The sequence below is a fragment of the Parambassis ranga genome, chromosome 20, assembly GCF_900634625.1.
Source record: "Parambassis ranga chromosome 20, fParRan2.1, whole genome shotgun sequence".
In the NCBI taxonomy this organism is placed as follows: Eukaryota; Metazoa; Chordata; class Actinopteri; family Ambassidae; genus Parambassis; species Parambassis ranga.
The window spans coordinates 5,157,382-5,173,059 of record NC_041040.1 but is presented as its reverse complement, the minus strand read 5'-3'; the positions used below and the strand labels follow the sequence as shown (position 1 = coordinate 5,173,059).

The 15,678-nt window shown below is 52.1% G+C and overlaps 3 protein-coding genes across 6 annotated transcripts; 2 read left to right on the top strand and 1 right to left on the bottom strand.

The window, feature by feature from the left end:
* Window positions 1-2,220: 2,220 nt before the first annotated feature.
* On the bottom strand, window positions 2,221-7,617 carry xylb (xylulokinase homolog (H. influenzae)). 2 transcript variants are annotated; one of them, XM_028432950.1, is made up of 19 exons: window positions 7,520-7,617; window positions 6,746-6,828; window positions 6,597-6,666; window positions 6,386-6,466; window positions 6,200-6,286; window positions 6,006-6,134; window positions 5,823-5,888; window positions 5,681-5,753; window positions 5,493-5,611; window positions 5,113-5,194; window positions 4,881-4,921; window positions 4,690-4,805; window positions 4,370-4,485; window positions 4,084-4,157; window positions 3,919-4,015; window positions 3,793-3,851; window positions 3,624-3,711; window positions 2,762-2,856; window positions 2,221-2,413 (listed from the first exon to the last, which is right to left on the bottom strand). In XM_028432950.1, the coding sequence occupies exons 1-19, from the start codon at window positions 7,574-7,576 to the stop codon at window positions 2,345-2,347; spliced, it is 1,602 nt and encodes a 533-aa protein (XP_028288751.1). In that variant the 5' UTR covers window positions 7,577-7,617; the 3' UTR covers window positions 2,221-2,344. The 2 variants fall into 2 exon arrangements, with proteins under 2 accessions (XP_028288751.1, XP_028288752.1); XM_028432951.1 differs by having other exon boundaries at window positions 3,919-3,994.
* Window positions 7,618-8,404: 787 nt separating this feature from the next.
* LOC114453149 (uncharacterized protein C9orf152-like) lies at window positions 8,405-10,320 on the top strand. The gene is made up of 4 exons (XM_028432853.1): window positions 8,405-8,701; window positions 9,050-9,208; window positions 9,439-9,646; window positions 9,728-10,320. Exons 1-4 carry the CDS (start codon window positions 8,641-8,643, stop codon window positions 10,170-10,172), a joined length of 873 nt encoding a protein of 290 aa, XP_028288654.1. The 5' UTR covers window positions 8,405-8,640; the 3' UTR covers window positions 10,173-10,320.
* A 183-nt stretch (window positions 10,321-10,503) lies between these two features.
* Window positions 10,504-15,678, top strand: nub1 (negative regulator of ubiquitin-like proteins 1). 3 transcript variants are annotated; one of them, XM_028432849.1, is made up of 15 exons: window positions 10,504-10,654; window positions 11,214-11,334; window positions 11,654-11,821; window positions 11,946-12,010; window positions 12,358-12,422; window positions 12,729-12,896; window positions 12,974-13,062; window positions 13,135-13,241; window positions 13,454-13,640; window positions 13,736-13,843; window positions 13,949-14,101; window positions 14,186-14,332; window positions 14,511-14,591; window positions 14,998-15,202; window positions 15,275-15,417. In XM_028432849.1, exons 2-15 carry the CDS (start codon window positions 11,218-11,220, stop codon window positions 15,415-15,417), a joined length of 1,803 nt encoding a protein of 600 aa, XP_028288650.1. In that variant the 5' UTR covers window positions 10,504-10,654; window positions 11,214-11,217. The 3 variants fall into 3 exon arrangements, with proteins under 3 accessions (XP_028288650.1, XP_028288649.1, XP_028288651.1); XM_028432848.1 differs by having other exon boundaries at window positions 10,513-10,669; window positions 15,275-15,678; XM_028432850.1 differs by having other exon boundaries at window positions 10,514-10,638.

The window sequence follows — 15,678 nt, the reverse complement described above, 5'->3', positions numbered from 1 at the left end:
GCGTGTGTGTCAGTGAGTGGCAGATTAAAGGGCAGAGTGAATGGTCTTTTAATAATGGCTGTTATCATGGTTAATTAAAGTTTCTGTGGCAGTGGGGCCGGAGGAGGAGGAGCCAGAAACACAGTGAGATGTCTTTGACTGAGGGACAGCACCTGAAGTGTCCCTTCATCCTTCTGCCAGCTGAAGACACCTCAGCAGAAGGCCGCCAGCAGGAGGTCCAGTGTGAGACAGGTGTGACGGCTGGTTCAGGATCAGCTGATGTGTCACCTCTATGATGTTCATCTACACATTCGATCTCCTCGAACAGGGACAGATGTCCTGTCCTCAGTCCACATGTGGTCTGCAGGGGTCAGGACCATCAGGAGTAGTCCAAGGAAGGAGAAACCATGAACCAGAACCAGCTCCCCATCAGAGGTCTGTGGAGTCCAGAGGAGGAGCCTCATGTCCCCGACACTCACCACCAATATGAGGATGTCAAGATGAGGACAGCTCTGAAAGACAGCTCCACCTTCAAGGGTCAGAGCGATCAATGACCAGGCTGTCAACAGGGAACAAAGAGTCAACACACACATAAAACACACAATGACACACACAGAAACACAACTGTCAGGAAACCCTTAACGAGCCCCCCTAACCTGATCCTGTTCGGAAACACCCGGCTGTTAATGTTTGGCAGATGACATCCGTCCAATTAGAACCCCCCCCCCTCACATGATCAATTAGCAGCACGCCTAATTAGACAAATGAACACAGAGTTTAATTGACAAAATTAACAGTGTCCTAATTGACCAAATTACCATCTGACTCTAAAAGCTGCAGGCAGGCGACCGCACTGGTGTGTGTGTGTGTCTGTGTGCGTGTGCCTGTGTGTGTGTCAGACTCAGGGGGAGAAAGCAGCAAGTGGTTGTTGCTAGGCACCCAGAACCCTCCTCTCTTGTTCAGTGTCTCTCATTTAGGCTGTAATTTCCTGAGCGGAGGTCTAATGGACTCTGTAGGAACAAACCGCCGCCGACTGAAAGACAGACTGTCGCAGTGAGGACAGCGGACATGCAGGACATCTATGTGTTGTTCAATAATCAAGCTAATCGCGCTGTGTGGGGACAAACATGTCAGACAATAAAACAGGACAGACCAGGACTGATGCAGTGTCCTCTGTGGGGTACCACAGGACTCCACCTTCATCCTGTGGTGACATCATCAGCGTCAGCATCACAGGTTGCATCATGGGTGCTGATGACAGGCGGCGCTGGTGGGACAGGAAGCTAACCCCCCTGTGACCCGCCTCTTTGTCCGTATTTGGATTAACCGGGCCTTAAGTGGATTCAGGCCTGCAGCTGGAGCCTCCACTGATCTCGTTTTCAGTCACTCTGAGGTTAGTTTGGGGGAAGGACCGTGGTTAGGGTCTGGGTTACCATGGTAACTGTATGGTTTGTCTCTCGGTGTACATTCCTGTGTCTGAACAACTGCTGTCAGTCAAAAGACATCTGAGAGGGAGGCGATGGCGTCCTCCACCTGCACGGCCGTCCTCCTCTGATGTCACGCTCTCAGACGCCGGCGGTGGTTGCCGGGCGACTCGAAGCAGCCGTAGCTTTTGCCGTTTCATGACTTCCTGTGTTTACAGACGCTGAGGTCAACATGAAGCACCGAGCCGCACGTGATGTTTCATTAGAACCTGAATTCTTTGTAAAAGCTCAGCAGAGGTGATGTTGACAGACTGACAGTGTTAAGGTGGAGGAAATGATGAGGGACAGCAGCCATGTCCTCTGTCCCTCAGAGACACAGAGACAGTTTGGTCAGAGGACCATGAACAGCTTCGTCCTATAGTCACGGTACATGAGGACAGTTCCACCTGCTCACACACACCAGCAGCTCTCCTGTCATCTGAGGACAGCTTAGAGCCCCTCCCACCCTGTGGCTCAACACACATACACACACACACACACACACAGACTCACACACACATGGCCCAGTCTCTGCAGAGCCTGTCTCCTCATTTGAACCCATTCTTCTCACTAAAGCCTGTCTCAATCGAACTCCATCTCTCAGGACTGAGGCATCAGTCACATGATCTACCACACACACAGACTCACACACACAGACTCACAAACACACACACACACCTGAAGCTTCAGTCTGTAACGTCAGTCCAGGGGGCGCTGTAGAGTTTATCAGTCACTGTCTATCAGGAGCTTCAACCAATCAGATCAAAGACACACGAGCTGCAGAGGACCTCTGTTTAATCAGTGTGAACATTGTTCATTATAAAAACAGGACTCACAAACAGAATTACTCATTAATTAATCTAACGTGGTCACTTTCCTTGCAGCTGATTGGGCGCTGTGGCTCAGGTGCAGCTCTTCCTCAGAACTGAGTCCTCCAGTCGGGCGTAGCGCTCCAGCATGTGGTCATACACCTGGACATGAAGATGTCACACACACCTCATCAATACTTGGTGAAGGAATATAATCATGTGCTACAATCAGCATCACTAAATGAGTTTGAAACGGGTTGAAATGACGCCTCCCCATGCTGAGGTGTGATTGACAGATCAAAAGTCTCATCACTGCTCCTTCGCCTCCTCCGTCACCTCACTGCTCGCCGCGTTCTACAGGTCTGACAATGAAAATCATTTCTGTCTCTCTCATTATCAGCTGATCCAAACCCTCTGCAGGTGTGAAAAGGTTCATCCTCACACGGATGTGTCACACACACACACTCAACATTTATAACATCTGTGTGTGTGTGGGGATCACCATCATACCTGCTGAGCTGCAGGGTGTGGCGTGGCGACCAGCTGTGGTTCCGGTGCGTTCTTCACCACGTCGAAAAAGGACGCTCCGGATTCTGCTGCCAGGCCTGACGACAACCAATCAGAGAGTCTGGTTATCAGGTTCACTTCAACATGTCACTGAGCAGAAACCAGTATTAACCAATGAAAATGTTTTCCAATCAGCATGTGACAGAGTTACCAACCGGCCGCTTCTGTCTGCCTGTCTGTCAATCAATCAATCAATCAATCAATCAATCAATCAATCATTTCATGTACTGCAAGCAGCCACTGTAAATTAGGTTGTTGGATAACTGTTGTTATTTGTTGATCAGTTACAGGCTCATTGACGCCGAGTCTGTCTGCTCAGTAGCGCCCCCGCGAGGCCTCACTGCTGCACCCGTCAGGCTGGGACACTGCTGTTATTTTGACCAGAGGAAGCTGCAGTCCCTGTGTGGACTCTCTTCTTCTGTGGTGTATGAAAGGACCGCAGCTCTAATGCTCTAATGCTCCAGCTGAACAGATGAGGAGGTTTCTCTGCATCCATCCGTCAGCATTGATTATCAGCATCAGGAGATCTGCATTATGTCCTTTCAAGCCCACGCAGTGACTTCAGAGGCTGCGGCGAGCGGCTCTGCGGCTGCACACGGCCTCTTTCATCTGCTTTCACAGCGGCTGACAGCGGCGCTAAGAGCAGCTGAAACACTCCAACAAGTCACCGAGGAAAGATCAATAATCTGCTGCAGGGCCACGCTGACGATGAGCAGCGCACACTCTACATGTGATCCTTTCTGTTCACCATCATTCAAACCCGGCTACACAGACACAGACTTCAAAATAAAAGCCTCCGAGTTACCATGCAGAGCTCTGTAGGCTGAGCCCAGGCAGGTGGAGTTGGACAGGTCGATGGTGTAGACAGGAGCATTGAAGACATCAGACAGAACCTGTGGATGAGACAGATGAAGGTGAACGTTCCTCCTCCTCCTCCTTGTCTCTTTAAATCTAAATAAAGCGATTAAACAGACCTGCAGGATCTCTTTGTTGGACGAAGCTCCTCCGGTCGCCAACACTCTGGTTCCTGGAACTAAAGGACAAGAACTGAAACGTCTCTGTCTGCCTGGGCCTGGAATATGGATGAATGGATGACTCACTGATGGAGTACCCCAGTCTTTCAGCATGGAGCCTCCTCGACAGGAACTGCCCCTCCACCAGGGCCCGAACCTCCACCTGAGGACTCAGTGAGGACACCTGCAGGTGAGACACTGATGTTGCAGTCACTGAATATTCTCTCTCTCTGCGAGTGTCTCTTTACCAACCTCGCTGTCCTCAGAGTCAAAGCGATAAACACCGACCGCAGAGGGGGTGATCTCCACGGTGTCAAAATAAAAGCCTGGAACACAACACGACCAATCAGATGGAAGAAGGGAAGCATGACATGGAGTGAGAGGCCGAAGAGGCAGAGCCTAGGGATGTCCCGATCCGATCACGTGATCGGAAATCGGGCCCGATACTGCGGTATCGGCAGATACTCAAAATCAAATGACTCAGACTCGGACTCGAGGGCAAAAAAACCTGATCGGGACATCCCTGGCAGAGCCTCACCAACGTTTCCATTGTTTCCAAGGGGCGTGTCTCTTAAAGCGGCAGAGAAGGTTTCCCATGATCCTCCTGCACACTCGTTCCTGATGCGTTCCCTCGTCAAAGACCCGTTCTTGAAGCTGCGGACGAGAAGTCGTTCCACACATCATCAGCCAATAAACACTGCACACTTCAGCGATCACGTTCAAGTCACAGCGCCCTCCAGAGGACGTAGGTATTATGACTGGAGGAAGACACAGAGGGAGTGACCACGGCGGATCCTCAGTGAGCCTCTGTGGGACTTTAACTCTTCACCTCCGTGTGTGCGTGCGTGCGTGTCTTACCACAGTAGAGCCATGTAGGCCTGCCTGTCCACAGGGTTACAGAAGATGTGGCCCTCCAGAGCTGGACGAGGCTGCTGGATCCACAGGAACACCGTGTCACTGGTGCCCAGGCTCACCTGCAAACACACACACACACAGTAAAACACACACACAGTAAAACACAATGATAACACGTCTGTGTCTGCACTTACAGCGATGTCTCCCTGCTGGAGCCTCATTCCTGCCAGGGACGCTGAGAGACAAAGAAGACACACACACACAGAGACACACAGACACACAGACACACAGAGCCACACACACAGACACACACACACAGCTCAGTGAAACAGCACCACCTGGTGTTGTACAGCAGGACTGTCCCACCTCGTCTCAGAGTTTATGTGGAAAGACTTTTGGACTCAGTAACAGTTTTATGTTTCTTACCTGGATTGTCTCCAGTGAACGACAGCACCGCACAGCTCTCAGAGAAACCATGACGACGCACAAAGTAGGAGGAGACAGGACCCTGTGAGCAGAGGGCAGTCAGCACAGACCAGACCAGGTCAGAACAGACCAGAACAGGTCCCAACAGACCAGAACAGACCAGAACAGACCAGAACAGGTCCTAACAGACCAGAACCGACCAGGCCAGGTCAGAACAGACCAGAACAGGTCACAACAGACCAGAACAGGTCACAACAGACAAGAACAGGTCAGAAAAGGTCACAACAGGTCACAACAGACCAGAACAGGTCACAACAGACTAGAACAGGTCACAACAGGTCACAACAGACCAGAACAGAGCAGAACAGTTCAGTACAGACCTGTACAGATGAGGACGGGAGTGGAGATCCCAGCAGGCAGTCGAGATGTGGAGCGGTAGCTTCTAGGCAGACTTTAGACCAGCTTCTGGTCCTGATGTCCAACAGATTCATCCCAGAACCTGAAGACCCGATCAATGAATCAATCAGCTGATCAGTGTTTGTTTGACATCATGAAACACAGACTGTACCGTCACTGAAGTCGATGGCAGCATAACCACCAAGGAACAGAGAGGCGGCGAAGCTGCTGATCAACGAGATCCTCTGAAACACACACACACACACATGAGCACAGCAACAGCTGTGTGCAGACACAACACAGACACAACTGACCTCGGTGTCCCGGTAGACCTCCGTCCGGCTCTGACACAGCTTGGCGATCTGATTTCCTGTGAAGCGCTGCACAAAGAAAAAAACAGACTCATCCTTTAAATGTCCTTCAACATACTGACAGAGTAACATGAAGACAGGGGAACAGAGAGACAGAAGGACAGAGAGACAGGGGGACAGATGGACCTCGTAGGCTCTGGACCCAGTGATCTCTGCCAGTTTCAGGGCGCCCCCTACTGCTGCCTGCAAGTCGTGACACTGCTGAGTGCTGCTGGAGTCCATCCACACAGGACTGTCCGCCACCGAGAAGCTGCCCTGTGGACACACACCTGAGTCAGCAGGTACACACACTCACACAACAAATCACTGCAGACACACACCTGCAGCAGCTGGTGCAGGCTCTGGTCTGGGTGGAGCTGGTTCAGAGTCTGAGACGCTCCTCTCCTCCAGAACACAGCACCATGTTGCTAAAAGAGGAAAGACACACACACACAGTTTACAGTGTCCTGCCAAAGACATCATGGTTTCTGTGTCCACATACTTTTGGTCAGGATCCAGGACCTCACCTGACCACTGCCTGACAGCGCTCTGACCCGGGAGAAGTCAAACCCCGCCCTCTTCATCTTGTCCAAGAGAAGATCCAGAGCCTGAGGACAGACAACAGCCAATCACAGACACACACAGCAGAGCCCAGGTCAAAGGTCAGGTTATACTTTAACAGAAGTGCTGAACACAGGGAAAACACACACTGTGTGTGTGAGTGTGTGTGAGACCCACCTTGACCCACATCAGCACAGGGGAGGTGACTGTCAGTTTGTCCTCCTGAATGTGAACTCCTCCCTGAGTCCTGCACACAAACAAAGACAACAACACATCAACAACAACAATAAATGTGTTGTTGTCCTCACATTGTCCCTGTGTGCTACCTGAACTCAGGCAGCTCGCAGTCAAACTGCACGCTGTCCTGGTGAACCACGCGGAGGTTTCCATCGATGGCCGCCGCCTTCAGCTGCAGGAGCATACAGCAGAGACAGGTTAATGGTGGACAGGCAGGAGGTGGACAAGCAGGAGGAGGACAGGCAGGAGGAGGACAGCCAGCATTAGGACAGCCAGGAGGAGGACAGATAGGAGTGAGGTCAGTCACTGGTCTTTGTGACTTTGTGAGACATCTTCATCATTAGACCCTCTCAGCTGCCTTTTGTGCTCAGAGGTCATGTGATCATGTGTGTATTTGAACTGTTGTATGAGTGCAAAGGATTGTGGGTTCTTGGACACAGTGTGATAATAGCCTATTGATCAGCTGGTGTTCTTCTTCTCTGGTTCTAATCTGTACTTAGTTACTCTCCTCCAACAAGGATTACATGAGTTCTTCATCCGCTCCGTCCTGTTTCTGCTTCTGATAAATGAACTGATCGATCAGCGTCACTCATTTTCTGACTGCACGCGGGTCAAAGTCCGTCTGACTGCTGAAAACTTGCGCGCGACTGAGACCGACTCAGACAGACAAACAAAGATCAACAAACAAACAAACAGACAAACAAACTGCTAACTCTGCTACTAACACACGACACGGCGTCTGCTTGTTCCGCGTATGCGCAGTAAGGTCTTATTTCCGCTCTCCACGAGCGCGCAGCCTTGACGTAAAACGCGTCACTGTTGTCAGCAGACGCAGGTACGGAGAGGCGCAGGTGAGCTGTTACCTGCTGTGTGCTGAAGTCCAGGCCCAGGTACAGAGGGGAGTCCGGAGCGGCGGCCATGACACACACAGACACACACACCGACACACACACACTGAGAGGAGGCGGAGCGCGAGTGAAACATTTAAAGACACAGGACACAGCGTACATGTTCTGCCCTCTGACCTGCGTCTCCATGGTGATGGTAACAGGAAGCAATAGAAGCTGTCCTCAGAGTGAATAACAGGTCATGCTGTGCTAACAGTATGATCCTGAAATGATGTGTCCCACAATGAAGAAAACAGCACAAGCTAAACTATCAATAAGCGGTATGAAAGAGTTAAAATAAGATCACATATTAACAGTGCAGGTAACTGTACATAGTGCATCTAAATAAATCAACATTGTACTGTACAGTGTATGAACCTATCAGGAGTGTTCATCATACAGTCTGACAGCAGCAGGAAGGACAGACCTGCTGCATCTGTCCTCCACCCAGGGTGGAGCAGTCTGTCCCTGAAGCTGCTCTGCAGGGCTAACAGGGTGTCCTGCAGGGGGTGGGACTCATTGTCCAGCAGGGATGTCAGTTTTGTCAGGGCCCTCATGTCCCCCACCTCCTGCACTGAGTCCAGAGAGCTGGACCTCCTGTTCCAGCAGACCACACGGTGCAGGATGACTGATGCCACCACCCTCTCACTCCAACAGTCTCCTCAGCAGGTAGGAAATAAATGTACCTGTTAGTGTTCTGAGTTACTGTCAGAAGAGGGGCGGGGAAAAAGGACCATGTGACCCTCAGCCTGAATCAGCGGAGCGTGTCACTGTGAAGAATAAAGACTTCCTGTGTGTTTGTTCTCAGTCGTTTAAACAGAAACGGTCACCTTCACTGTTTACACACCAATCACAGTCCGACAGTAACACAGCTGTGTGTGTGTGTGTCAGTCCAGCGTCCTGCCTGCCGAGGTGAAACATGTCCACCTCTGTTCTCTCTCTGCCTCCCTGGTTCTCTTGTTGTTTACCTGGATACCTCTGAAGGGTTTCAACAACAGCGTCTGGCTTGTCGGATTTTCCAGAAGGGCTCCGAACGCACCACAAAGCTGCTGGAGTACAGCACCTGCAGCGGGCGTGTCACTGCCGCTGCCAACAGGATGTCCTGCTCCTGGTCCTGCTGCTGCCCGGGGGCCAGCGGGAGGCCGCAGCTGCCGGACGGTAAATCAACAGGACGCTTACATCCATGTTTGAAATGACATGTTCACATCTTTCACAATGAACACATGACTGTATGTTCACCATCACAAACCTGAGAACAGTGAAATAAAACAAGATTTAATGAGCTAGATTTATGATGAAAATAATCAAGATAAACATTCAAAATAATAAAGCAAGTATAAATAAAACATATAACACTAAGGTGCATATTAAAGTGATAAAGAAGAGCAGAAGACACAACCATGAAGCAGAGCACAGGTTTATTCGTATCATGATGAGCTGCAGAACTGTTCTTGAGTTTCAGCCACTGTTTGCGGGTCAAAGGTCACCGCGTGTCTCCTCCTGCAGAGATCCGGAAGAAGGAGCAGCTGGTCGGATGGGAGGAGGAGGAGAAGGAGGAGGAGGAGCTGTGCAAGAGGAAGATGGACATCTCCGTGCTCAGAGAACAGTACAGGAACTCCAGAGAGACGCAGCGGAGACACACGCAGGTGCTGCTGTTCAGGACAGGTGAGTTTACCTGCGCACATGCGCAGAACCAGGAGAAGATATCCGCTTAGTGAGGAACCATGCAGACCCGTCTCAGAGAGGCGGGAGCAGCCCGTGCAGGAGCGCTTTCACTGTGCGCGTGTTTCAAAATAAAAGCATGTCAGACAGGCGGAGGCAGTTCCGCGTGTGTGTGTGTGTGTGTGTGTGTGATGAATGGAGCCATGCTCTCTGCTCTTTAATCTCTGTCCCAGTCTCAGAGGAGCTGTCAGAGGCCGTCAGCATCGTGCCTGTCGCCCAGGTTTTTCCGTCGCCATTGGAACCAAGCAGCACCCCACCACTGCCCGCGACCGCAGAGCGAGACCTGGCCACCTACGACCCCTGGCACGTTCACCTGGACCTCCACCGACGCTCCAGCAGCGTCCAGCCTCCTCCGCCCTCCTCTGCAGGGACAGGCAGCAGGTGGAGCAGCTTCCTGTGGCTCTCACTGTGATGTCACTGCAGCTCACCTGACAGTCACTTTGACTGTTTCTGTCCTGACAGGCATTCGTGGTCCTCCTCAGAAGCCGGCGGCACCCAGCTGGAGTCCAGAGGCAGAGCACCGTCTGTGGACTCCGTCAGCGCCTTAAGAGGAACGTCACCCTGCAGCTCGCCCAGCACCACAGAAGAACAGCGCTTCAGGTCTACAGCAGTGGATCAGGTACAGGGCCAAGGTGCTGATCCTCCCGAGAGTCCGGTCTGCAGCTCCCCCGGTGATCCTCGGGACTGCAGCTCTGACGGTAGCTCCACCCCTGTTGCCTCCATCACCTGCTCCCCCAGCTCCTCTACCACAGGGCACCGCAGCACCGCCCCGGGCCTCAGGTTCACCAGGCAGCTGAGTGTAGGCGGCACCAGCCCGGCCTCCCAGGACTACTACCCGTTCCCCAGCAGGAAGACGCCGAGGGTCTCCGAGGCCGCCCGGAGGCTGGGCATGTACTCCTCCTTCTGAGCCACAGTCCAGATCACACACAGCAGGTCCAGCAGGCACGCACTATGATATGTTGTGGAGAGATTATCTTTAAAAGATGTATATGAATCTGTAAAAACAAAGAAAACAGTACAATAATAACACACGATGGGATCAATAAAGGTCTGAGAACGGTGTGAGTTTGTTTTGTTTTGTTGTGTATGATGTTTGACCCTCGCACGGCACCGTAGTGGTCAAAGATCGTCTATAATAAGACGATGAGCCTGCCGGCTGCGCAGTGACGCAGCCGCGGGTCTGTCGCCTGTCGTCAGTGGACGCAGGTTACGTAGAGCGGACCGTGAAACGTGCTCAGAGTGAGCGCTCGCTGCGTGTCCTCACGTCTTCACAGGAGCGACAGACTGGTATAAACAACAGCACGGAGCCGAAGCAGCGGAGCGTCCACGGAGACTTCAGCGAGCCTTCACCCCGCGGAGGCGCTGTTCATCGGGTCCGCTACCAGCCGGGTACCTCCCAGACAGGTGACCCGCTCGTGGAGCCCGCTGACAGGGCTCCGTGTTCAGCTTTTAGCGCTGAGTCACTGGAGAGGCTGACGCGTAGCCGTGTCAGCGAGCTTCCTGACGGGAAGGTTCCATCCGAAAGCCATGTAGCTGAGCTAGTTAGCAAGCTAGCTGTGACAGCAGGTGTTTGTGTTGAAGCGCTCAGTTTGTTTCAGCGTGTTTCCGTCAGATAAGACGCTCGAAGAGCCCCACGCCTCTGGGTCAGCCTGGTCCAAAAGTAGTGTTCAAAACAGGTCCAAGTCCGAAACTGAAACTGTGACGTGGACTTTCTCTCACAAAATAGAGGTTTCTCTAAGATGAGCTGACAGCCCTGAGAATGAAACCCAGGCTGTCTGACAGGAGGCGTGTCCCTCTGTCCTGTTAGTAAAGACCCTCAGACAGACCCTGGGACCTGCTGAGGGGTCCAGTCTGAGACCCACGGCCCAGTCTCCTGTCCAAACAAACAAAGCCCCATCTGACCCGTCCTGCTCCTGCTCCTCTCACTGTGGTGTGTTGCTGCTTTCAGGGCGATGGCTGAGCAGAACACAGAGGCCAAGCTGAAGAACCTGCTGAAACAGGAGAAGATCCAGCTGTGGAACCCTCCGTACACCGACGCAGAGAACCAGCCGGGCCAGCAGCACATCCAGGTCGGTCAGAAACCTGACAGCACCACAAAAGAAATGAACATCACACACGGCAGCTCGACTGACCTTTGACCACTAAAACCTCAGTTTCACTGAGTGTAAGAGTTGATACCACACAGCCTGAAAACACACCTGAAACAATGTTTATTACTGTATGTAATACAACAATAATACAGCAGCAGGTACAGGTATAACATACAGATAAGTGCTCAGAAATAATTTGGTGTTTACATGAATAAAAATGACGAGGTGAAAACTTTTCCATGTTAAGACCAGCGATCGTTTTGGAGCTCACAGACTGTGTCTGCTTGTTTCCCATTAGGAGCTGGCGGAGCGCTACGCCCCTCTGGTATGCCTGTCAGTGTCGGAGGTAGGGGGCGCTCTGGAGTCGGTCAGGGCTCAGGCGGTGAAGAGAGGGAAAGGGAACAAGATGTTCAGAGAGACCAACGTGGCCACGCTGGAGCTGCTGCTGCCCAGAGACAGTAAGAAGGTACAAGACACGGACAAAGAATGGGTTGACCTTTGACCCTTTCAATGACATCATGTCATGTGACAGAAAAAAATCTGCTGCTCACTGACCTGCACTGTAGAGTAACCACCATCAATGTTTAAAGGACCCAAAGAGGAAGAGCTGCCTGGAGACGAGGCTGGACATGCTGGTGCAGCAGTTGGTGGACAGGTACACACACACTCACACACACTCACTCACACACACAGATACAGACACACACACTCACTCAGACACACTCTCACACACACACACAGACACATTCACACACAGACACACTCACACACAGACACAGACACTCAGACACACACACACAGACACATTCACACACAGACAACACACTCACGCACACAGACACACACACTCAGACACACTCTCACACACACACACACACACACTCATGCACTCACACACATACACTCTCACACACACACTCTCACACACACACACAGATGTTATAGTTCACTTGATGCAGACGACATGCTGACTGTGTGTGTGTGTGTGTGTGTGCGCTGCAGGATCGGGGAGGAGTACGGCCTCAAACACATCAAACTGATCCTGAATGGGAAAACTCTGAGTGTTGGTGAGTCAGCCATCCTGTCTGCAGTCAGAGAGCAGCCAGAGTGTGTGTGTGCAGAATAACTATACAGACAGAAATCAGTTGCAGAAAGCTGCAGGTCAGACAGAGACTCTCTGAGTGTTGGTCATGTGACTGCTGCTCACAGTGACTCCATCATGGCTTCCTGCTGGGTGCTGAGGAGGACAGGACTTTTAGATTTTACTGAGTCTGGTTGGAGTGGACTCTTTATGTTTGGAGGATTTTTAACCCTCTGAAATATCTGTTTGTGTGTTAGAGTGTGTTGTCATTGCTGTGTGTGTGTCCTGTCAGACAAGCGGCTGGATGAACAGGGCGTGAAGAACCACAGTAAGATGATGGTGCTGAAGGTGAGTGACGCTGAGTTGAAGCAGCAGCTGACTGAGGAGGAGGAGAAGAAGAAGAACCAGAACGAGAGCATCCAGAGGACCCAGAAAGGATTTCAGATTCTGTCAGAGAGAGGTACACACACACACACACCCTGACACACACACAGAGGTTCCTGTACATTCTGAGTATCTCTCTGTGATGTTGGTCAGATGGCAGCGAGGACCCAGACACCACGCCTTTCCTGGAGATCGGCGACCAGAAGGGAAACCCGCTGAAGATCCCTCACCAGGAGAAGAAGGTAGAGAACATGACTTCTCTGTTAGCTACTGTCTGTGCCCAGGCAGCTTTTTAACCCTGTGTGTGTGTCCAGGCTCTGATCCTGGCGATGGGCTTCCATGAGAAAGGTCGCTCTCTGATGAAGAGGAAGCAGTACGACAACGCTCTGTGTCACCTGCTGCAGGCCGACCAGCAGTTCAGGTACAAACGTCTCATAAACGTCATTAGAATTTTAGAGTGATCAGTGAGTCGTCTGTACGGCTGCTGCTCAACAAGCAGCCACACGAATGTTTGCTAAAACAGAGGAAGATGCCTCGTCTGTTCAGGGAGCCCCGCCGTCAGTTTATAGGTGCCACATGTCACTGAGTGAGTCTAAAGACGGTGAAATGCCACATCATTCTGTGTGTGTGCAGTAAGTGCGGCTCGGCTCTGCTCGGCTCTGTGGATAACTACGCCGTCCTGCAGCTGGACATTGTGTGGTGTTACCGCGCTCTGGAGGCGCTGTCCTGCCTGGACGACGGCAAGAGCCGCCTGCAGAAAGCCGAGGACCTCTTCCTGCAGTGTTACGGAGAGCAGCAGCAGAGACTGCTCATGATCAAGGTGACACACACACACACACAGGCCAAAATCTGTGCAGAAACCAGTGTATCCAGTCATTAAGCCACACATTTACATGGATGTGTGTGTGTTGCCAGGGTAACACAGGCAGAGAGGATGTGTTGTTTCTGCGGCTGTATCTCCTCCAGAGTCTCCTGGCCTTCCTGGAAGGAAATGACTCCCAGGCTCGACTCCAGCTGTCCAGAGTGAGTTCACTGTGGCTAAGCGGCTAAGCTAGCATCAAAACAACCTTGTGTTCTCCTGCTTGTGTGTGTGTACCTTTGCATTGAGGCCTCAGGTGTGACTTTCAGGTGGAGTCTCTGTACGGCCGTCTGTGCCTGGACTCAGAGAAAATGGCTCAGCTGGTCATTCTGGGTTTCACCGAGAGAGAAGCTCGTCTGGGCCTGCGAGCCTGCCAGGGCGACCTGCAGGAGGCCGCCATCCATATCAGCAACCGCAGACAGGTAACGCAGCAAACAGCTGGAAGTGGGTTTCCCTGTGACCCAGCAGGAAACACTGACAAGCTCTGTGCCCTGTGTTTGGATCAGGAGCGAGCAGAACTGGAGCAGAGGGAGAGGCAGAAGAGGAGGAGCAGGATGGAGGCCATCTCCACTCTGGCAGAGCTGGGATTCTCCCGCAGAGATGCCGCCAGAGCTCTGCATCATGCTAATGGGGACGTGGACAGAGCTTACGCTGTCAGTAACTTCCTGTCAGCTTCCTGGTTTCAGTTGATTGTTACAAACAGAGCGATATGATGTTTGTCCTGAGGGGGCGCCAAAGAGAAAGCTCCTGAAGGCCTCACCTCTCAGGTCAGATTTCTGGGTCCATATATCGGAACACTGAACAGTCGAACATCTTCCTGTGTGTCTTCAGATTCTCCTGGACTCCAGTCAGGCGGCTCAGCTGACCAATAACAACATGGAGGGGGCAGTCAGCCCGGCCAAGGTCCAGCAGGTGGGGCATCCAGCTGTTCCCTGTCTCTATGATCCAGCTGTTCCCTCTCTGGTCCAGATGTCCGCTCTCTCTCTCTCTCTCTCTCTCTCTGGTCCAGCTGTCCTCTCTCTCTCTCTCTCTCTCTGGTCCAGCTGTCCTCTCTCTCTCTCTCTCTCTCTGGTCCAGCTGTCCTCTCTCTCTCTGGTCCAGCTGTTCTCTCTTTGGTCCAGCTGTCCTCTCTCTGTGGTCCAGCTGTCCTCTCTCTCTGTGGTCCAGCTGTCCTCTCTCTCTCTGGTCCAGCTGTCCTCTCTCTCTGGTCCAGCTGTCCTCTCTCTCTCTGGTCCTACTGTCCTCTCTCTCTGGTCCAGCTGTCCTCTCTCTGTGGTCCAGCTGTTCTCATCCAGCTGCTGTCCTTGTGTGTCTACAGCTGCTGTATTTAGGTTTTGAGCAGGACTCGGCTGAAGCGGCTCTCAGACTGACGGGTGGAGACGTCCAGTCAGCGACGCAGCTGCTGCTGGACAACCAGGGCGTCATCTCCCCAGAGCTCCTGTCCGTGTCCCCACCCTCCACCTCCACCTCATCGCCATCCTCCTCTCCATCCTCTGAGCTGCCCAGCACCTCCTCCAACTCAGGTACACCATGCAGACACGCAGCGTGTGTAGAGCGTCCCCCGTGCTTGTTTTAACGTCCCTGTTTGTCCTCAGAGGACAGCGAGCTGGTGAACGAGGTGTTGGAGGACATCTCTCATCATGAGGAGGACTATCTGGACCTGACGCTGGAGGAGGAGAGCGAGCTCATCGCCACCATGAAGTCCTACCTGAACAGAGAGCCCACACACACCGTGTGACACACACAGGTGCACTTCCTGTCTCTGAGAGACTGGTCCTGGTCCTGTTGTGTTTCTTTATAGAGTGCCACACAGACGGCAGTAATAATGAGTTGTTTATGGTTTCATCGGTTTGAATCAGTGAGTGATGGTTTTTGGTTTTGGGCTGTCTATGGGGGTTTTTGGTTGAACCAAAGAACGCATCTTATTTTGGATCAAACTGCTTTTCTGTTCAGTTCTGTGTCTCATGCAGCCAATAAAGAGAGTGAAGGTTTCCTCTGA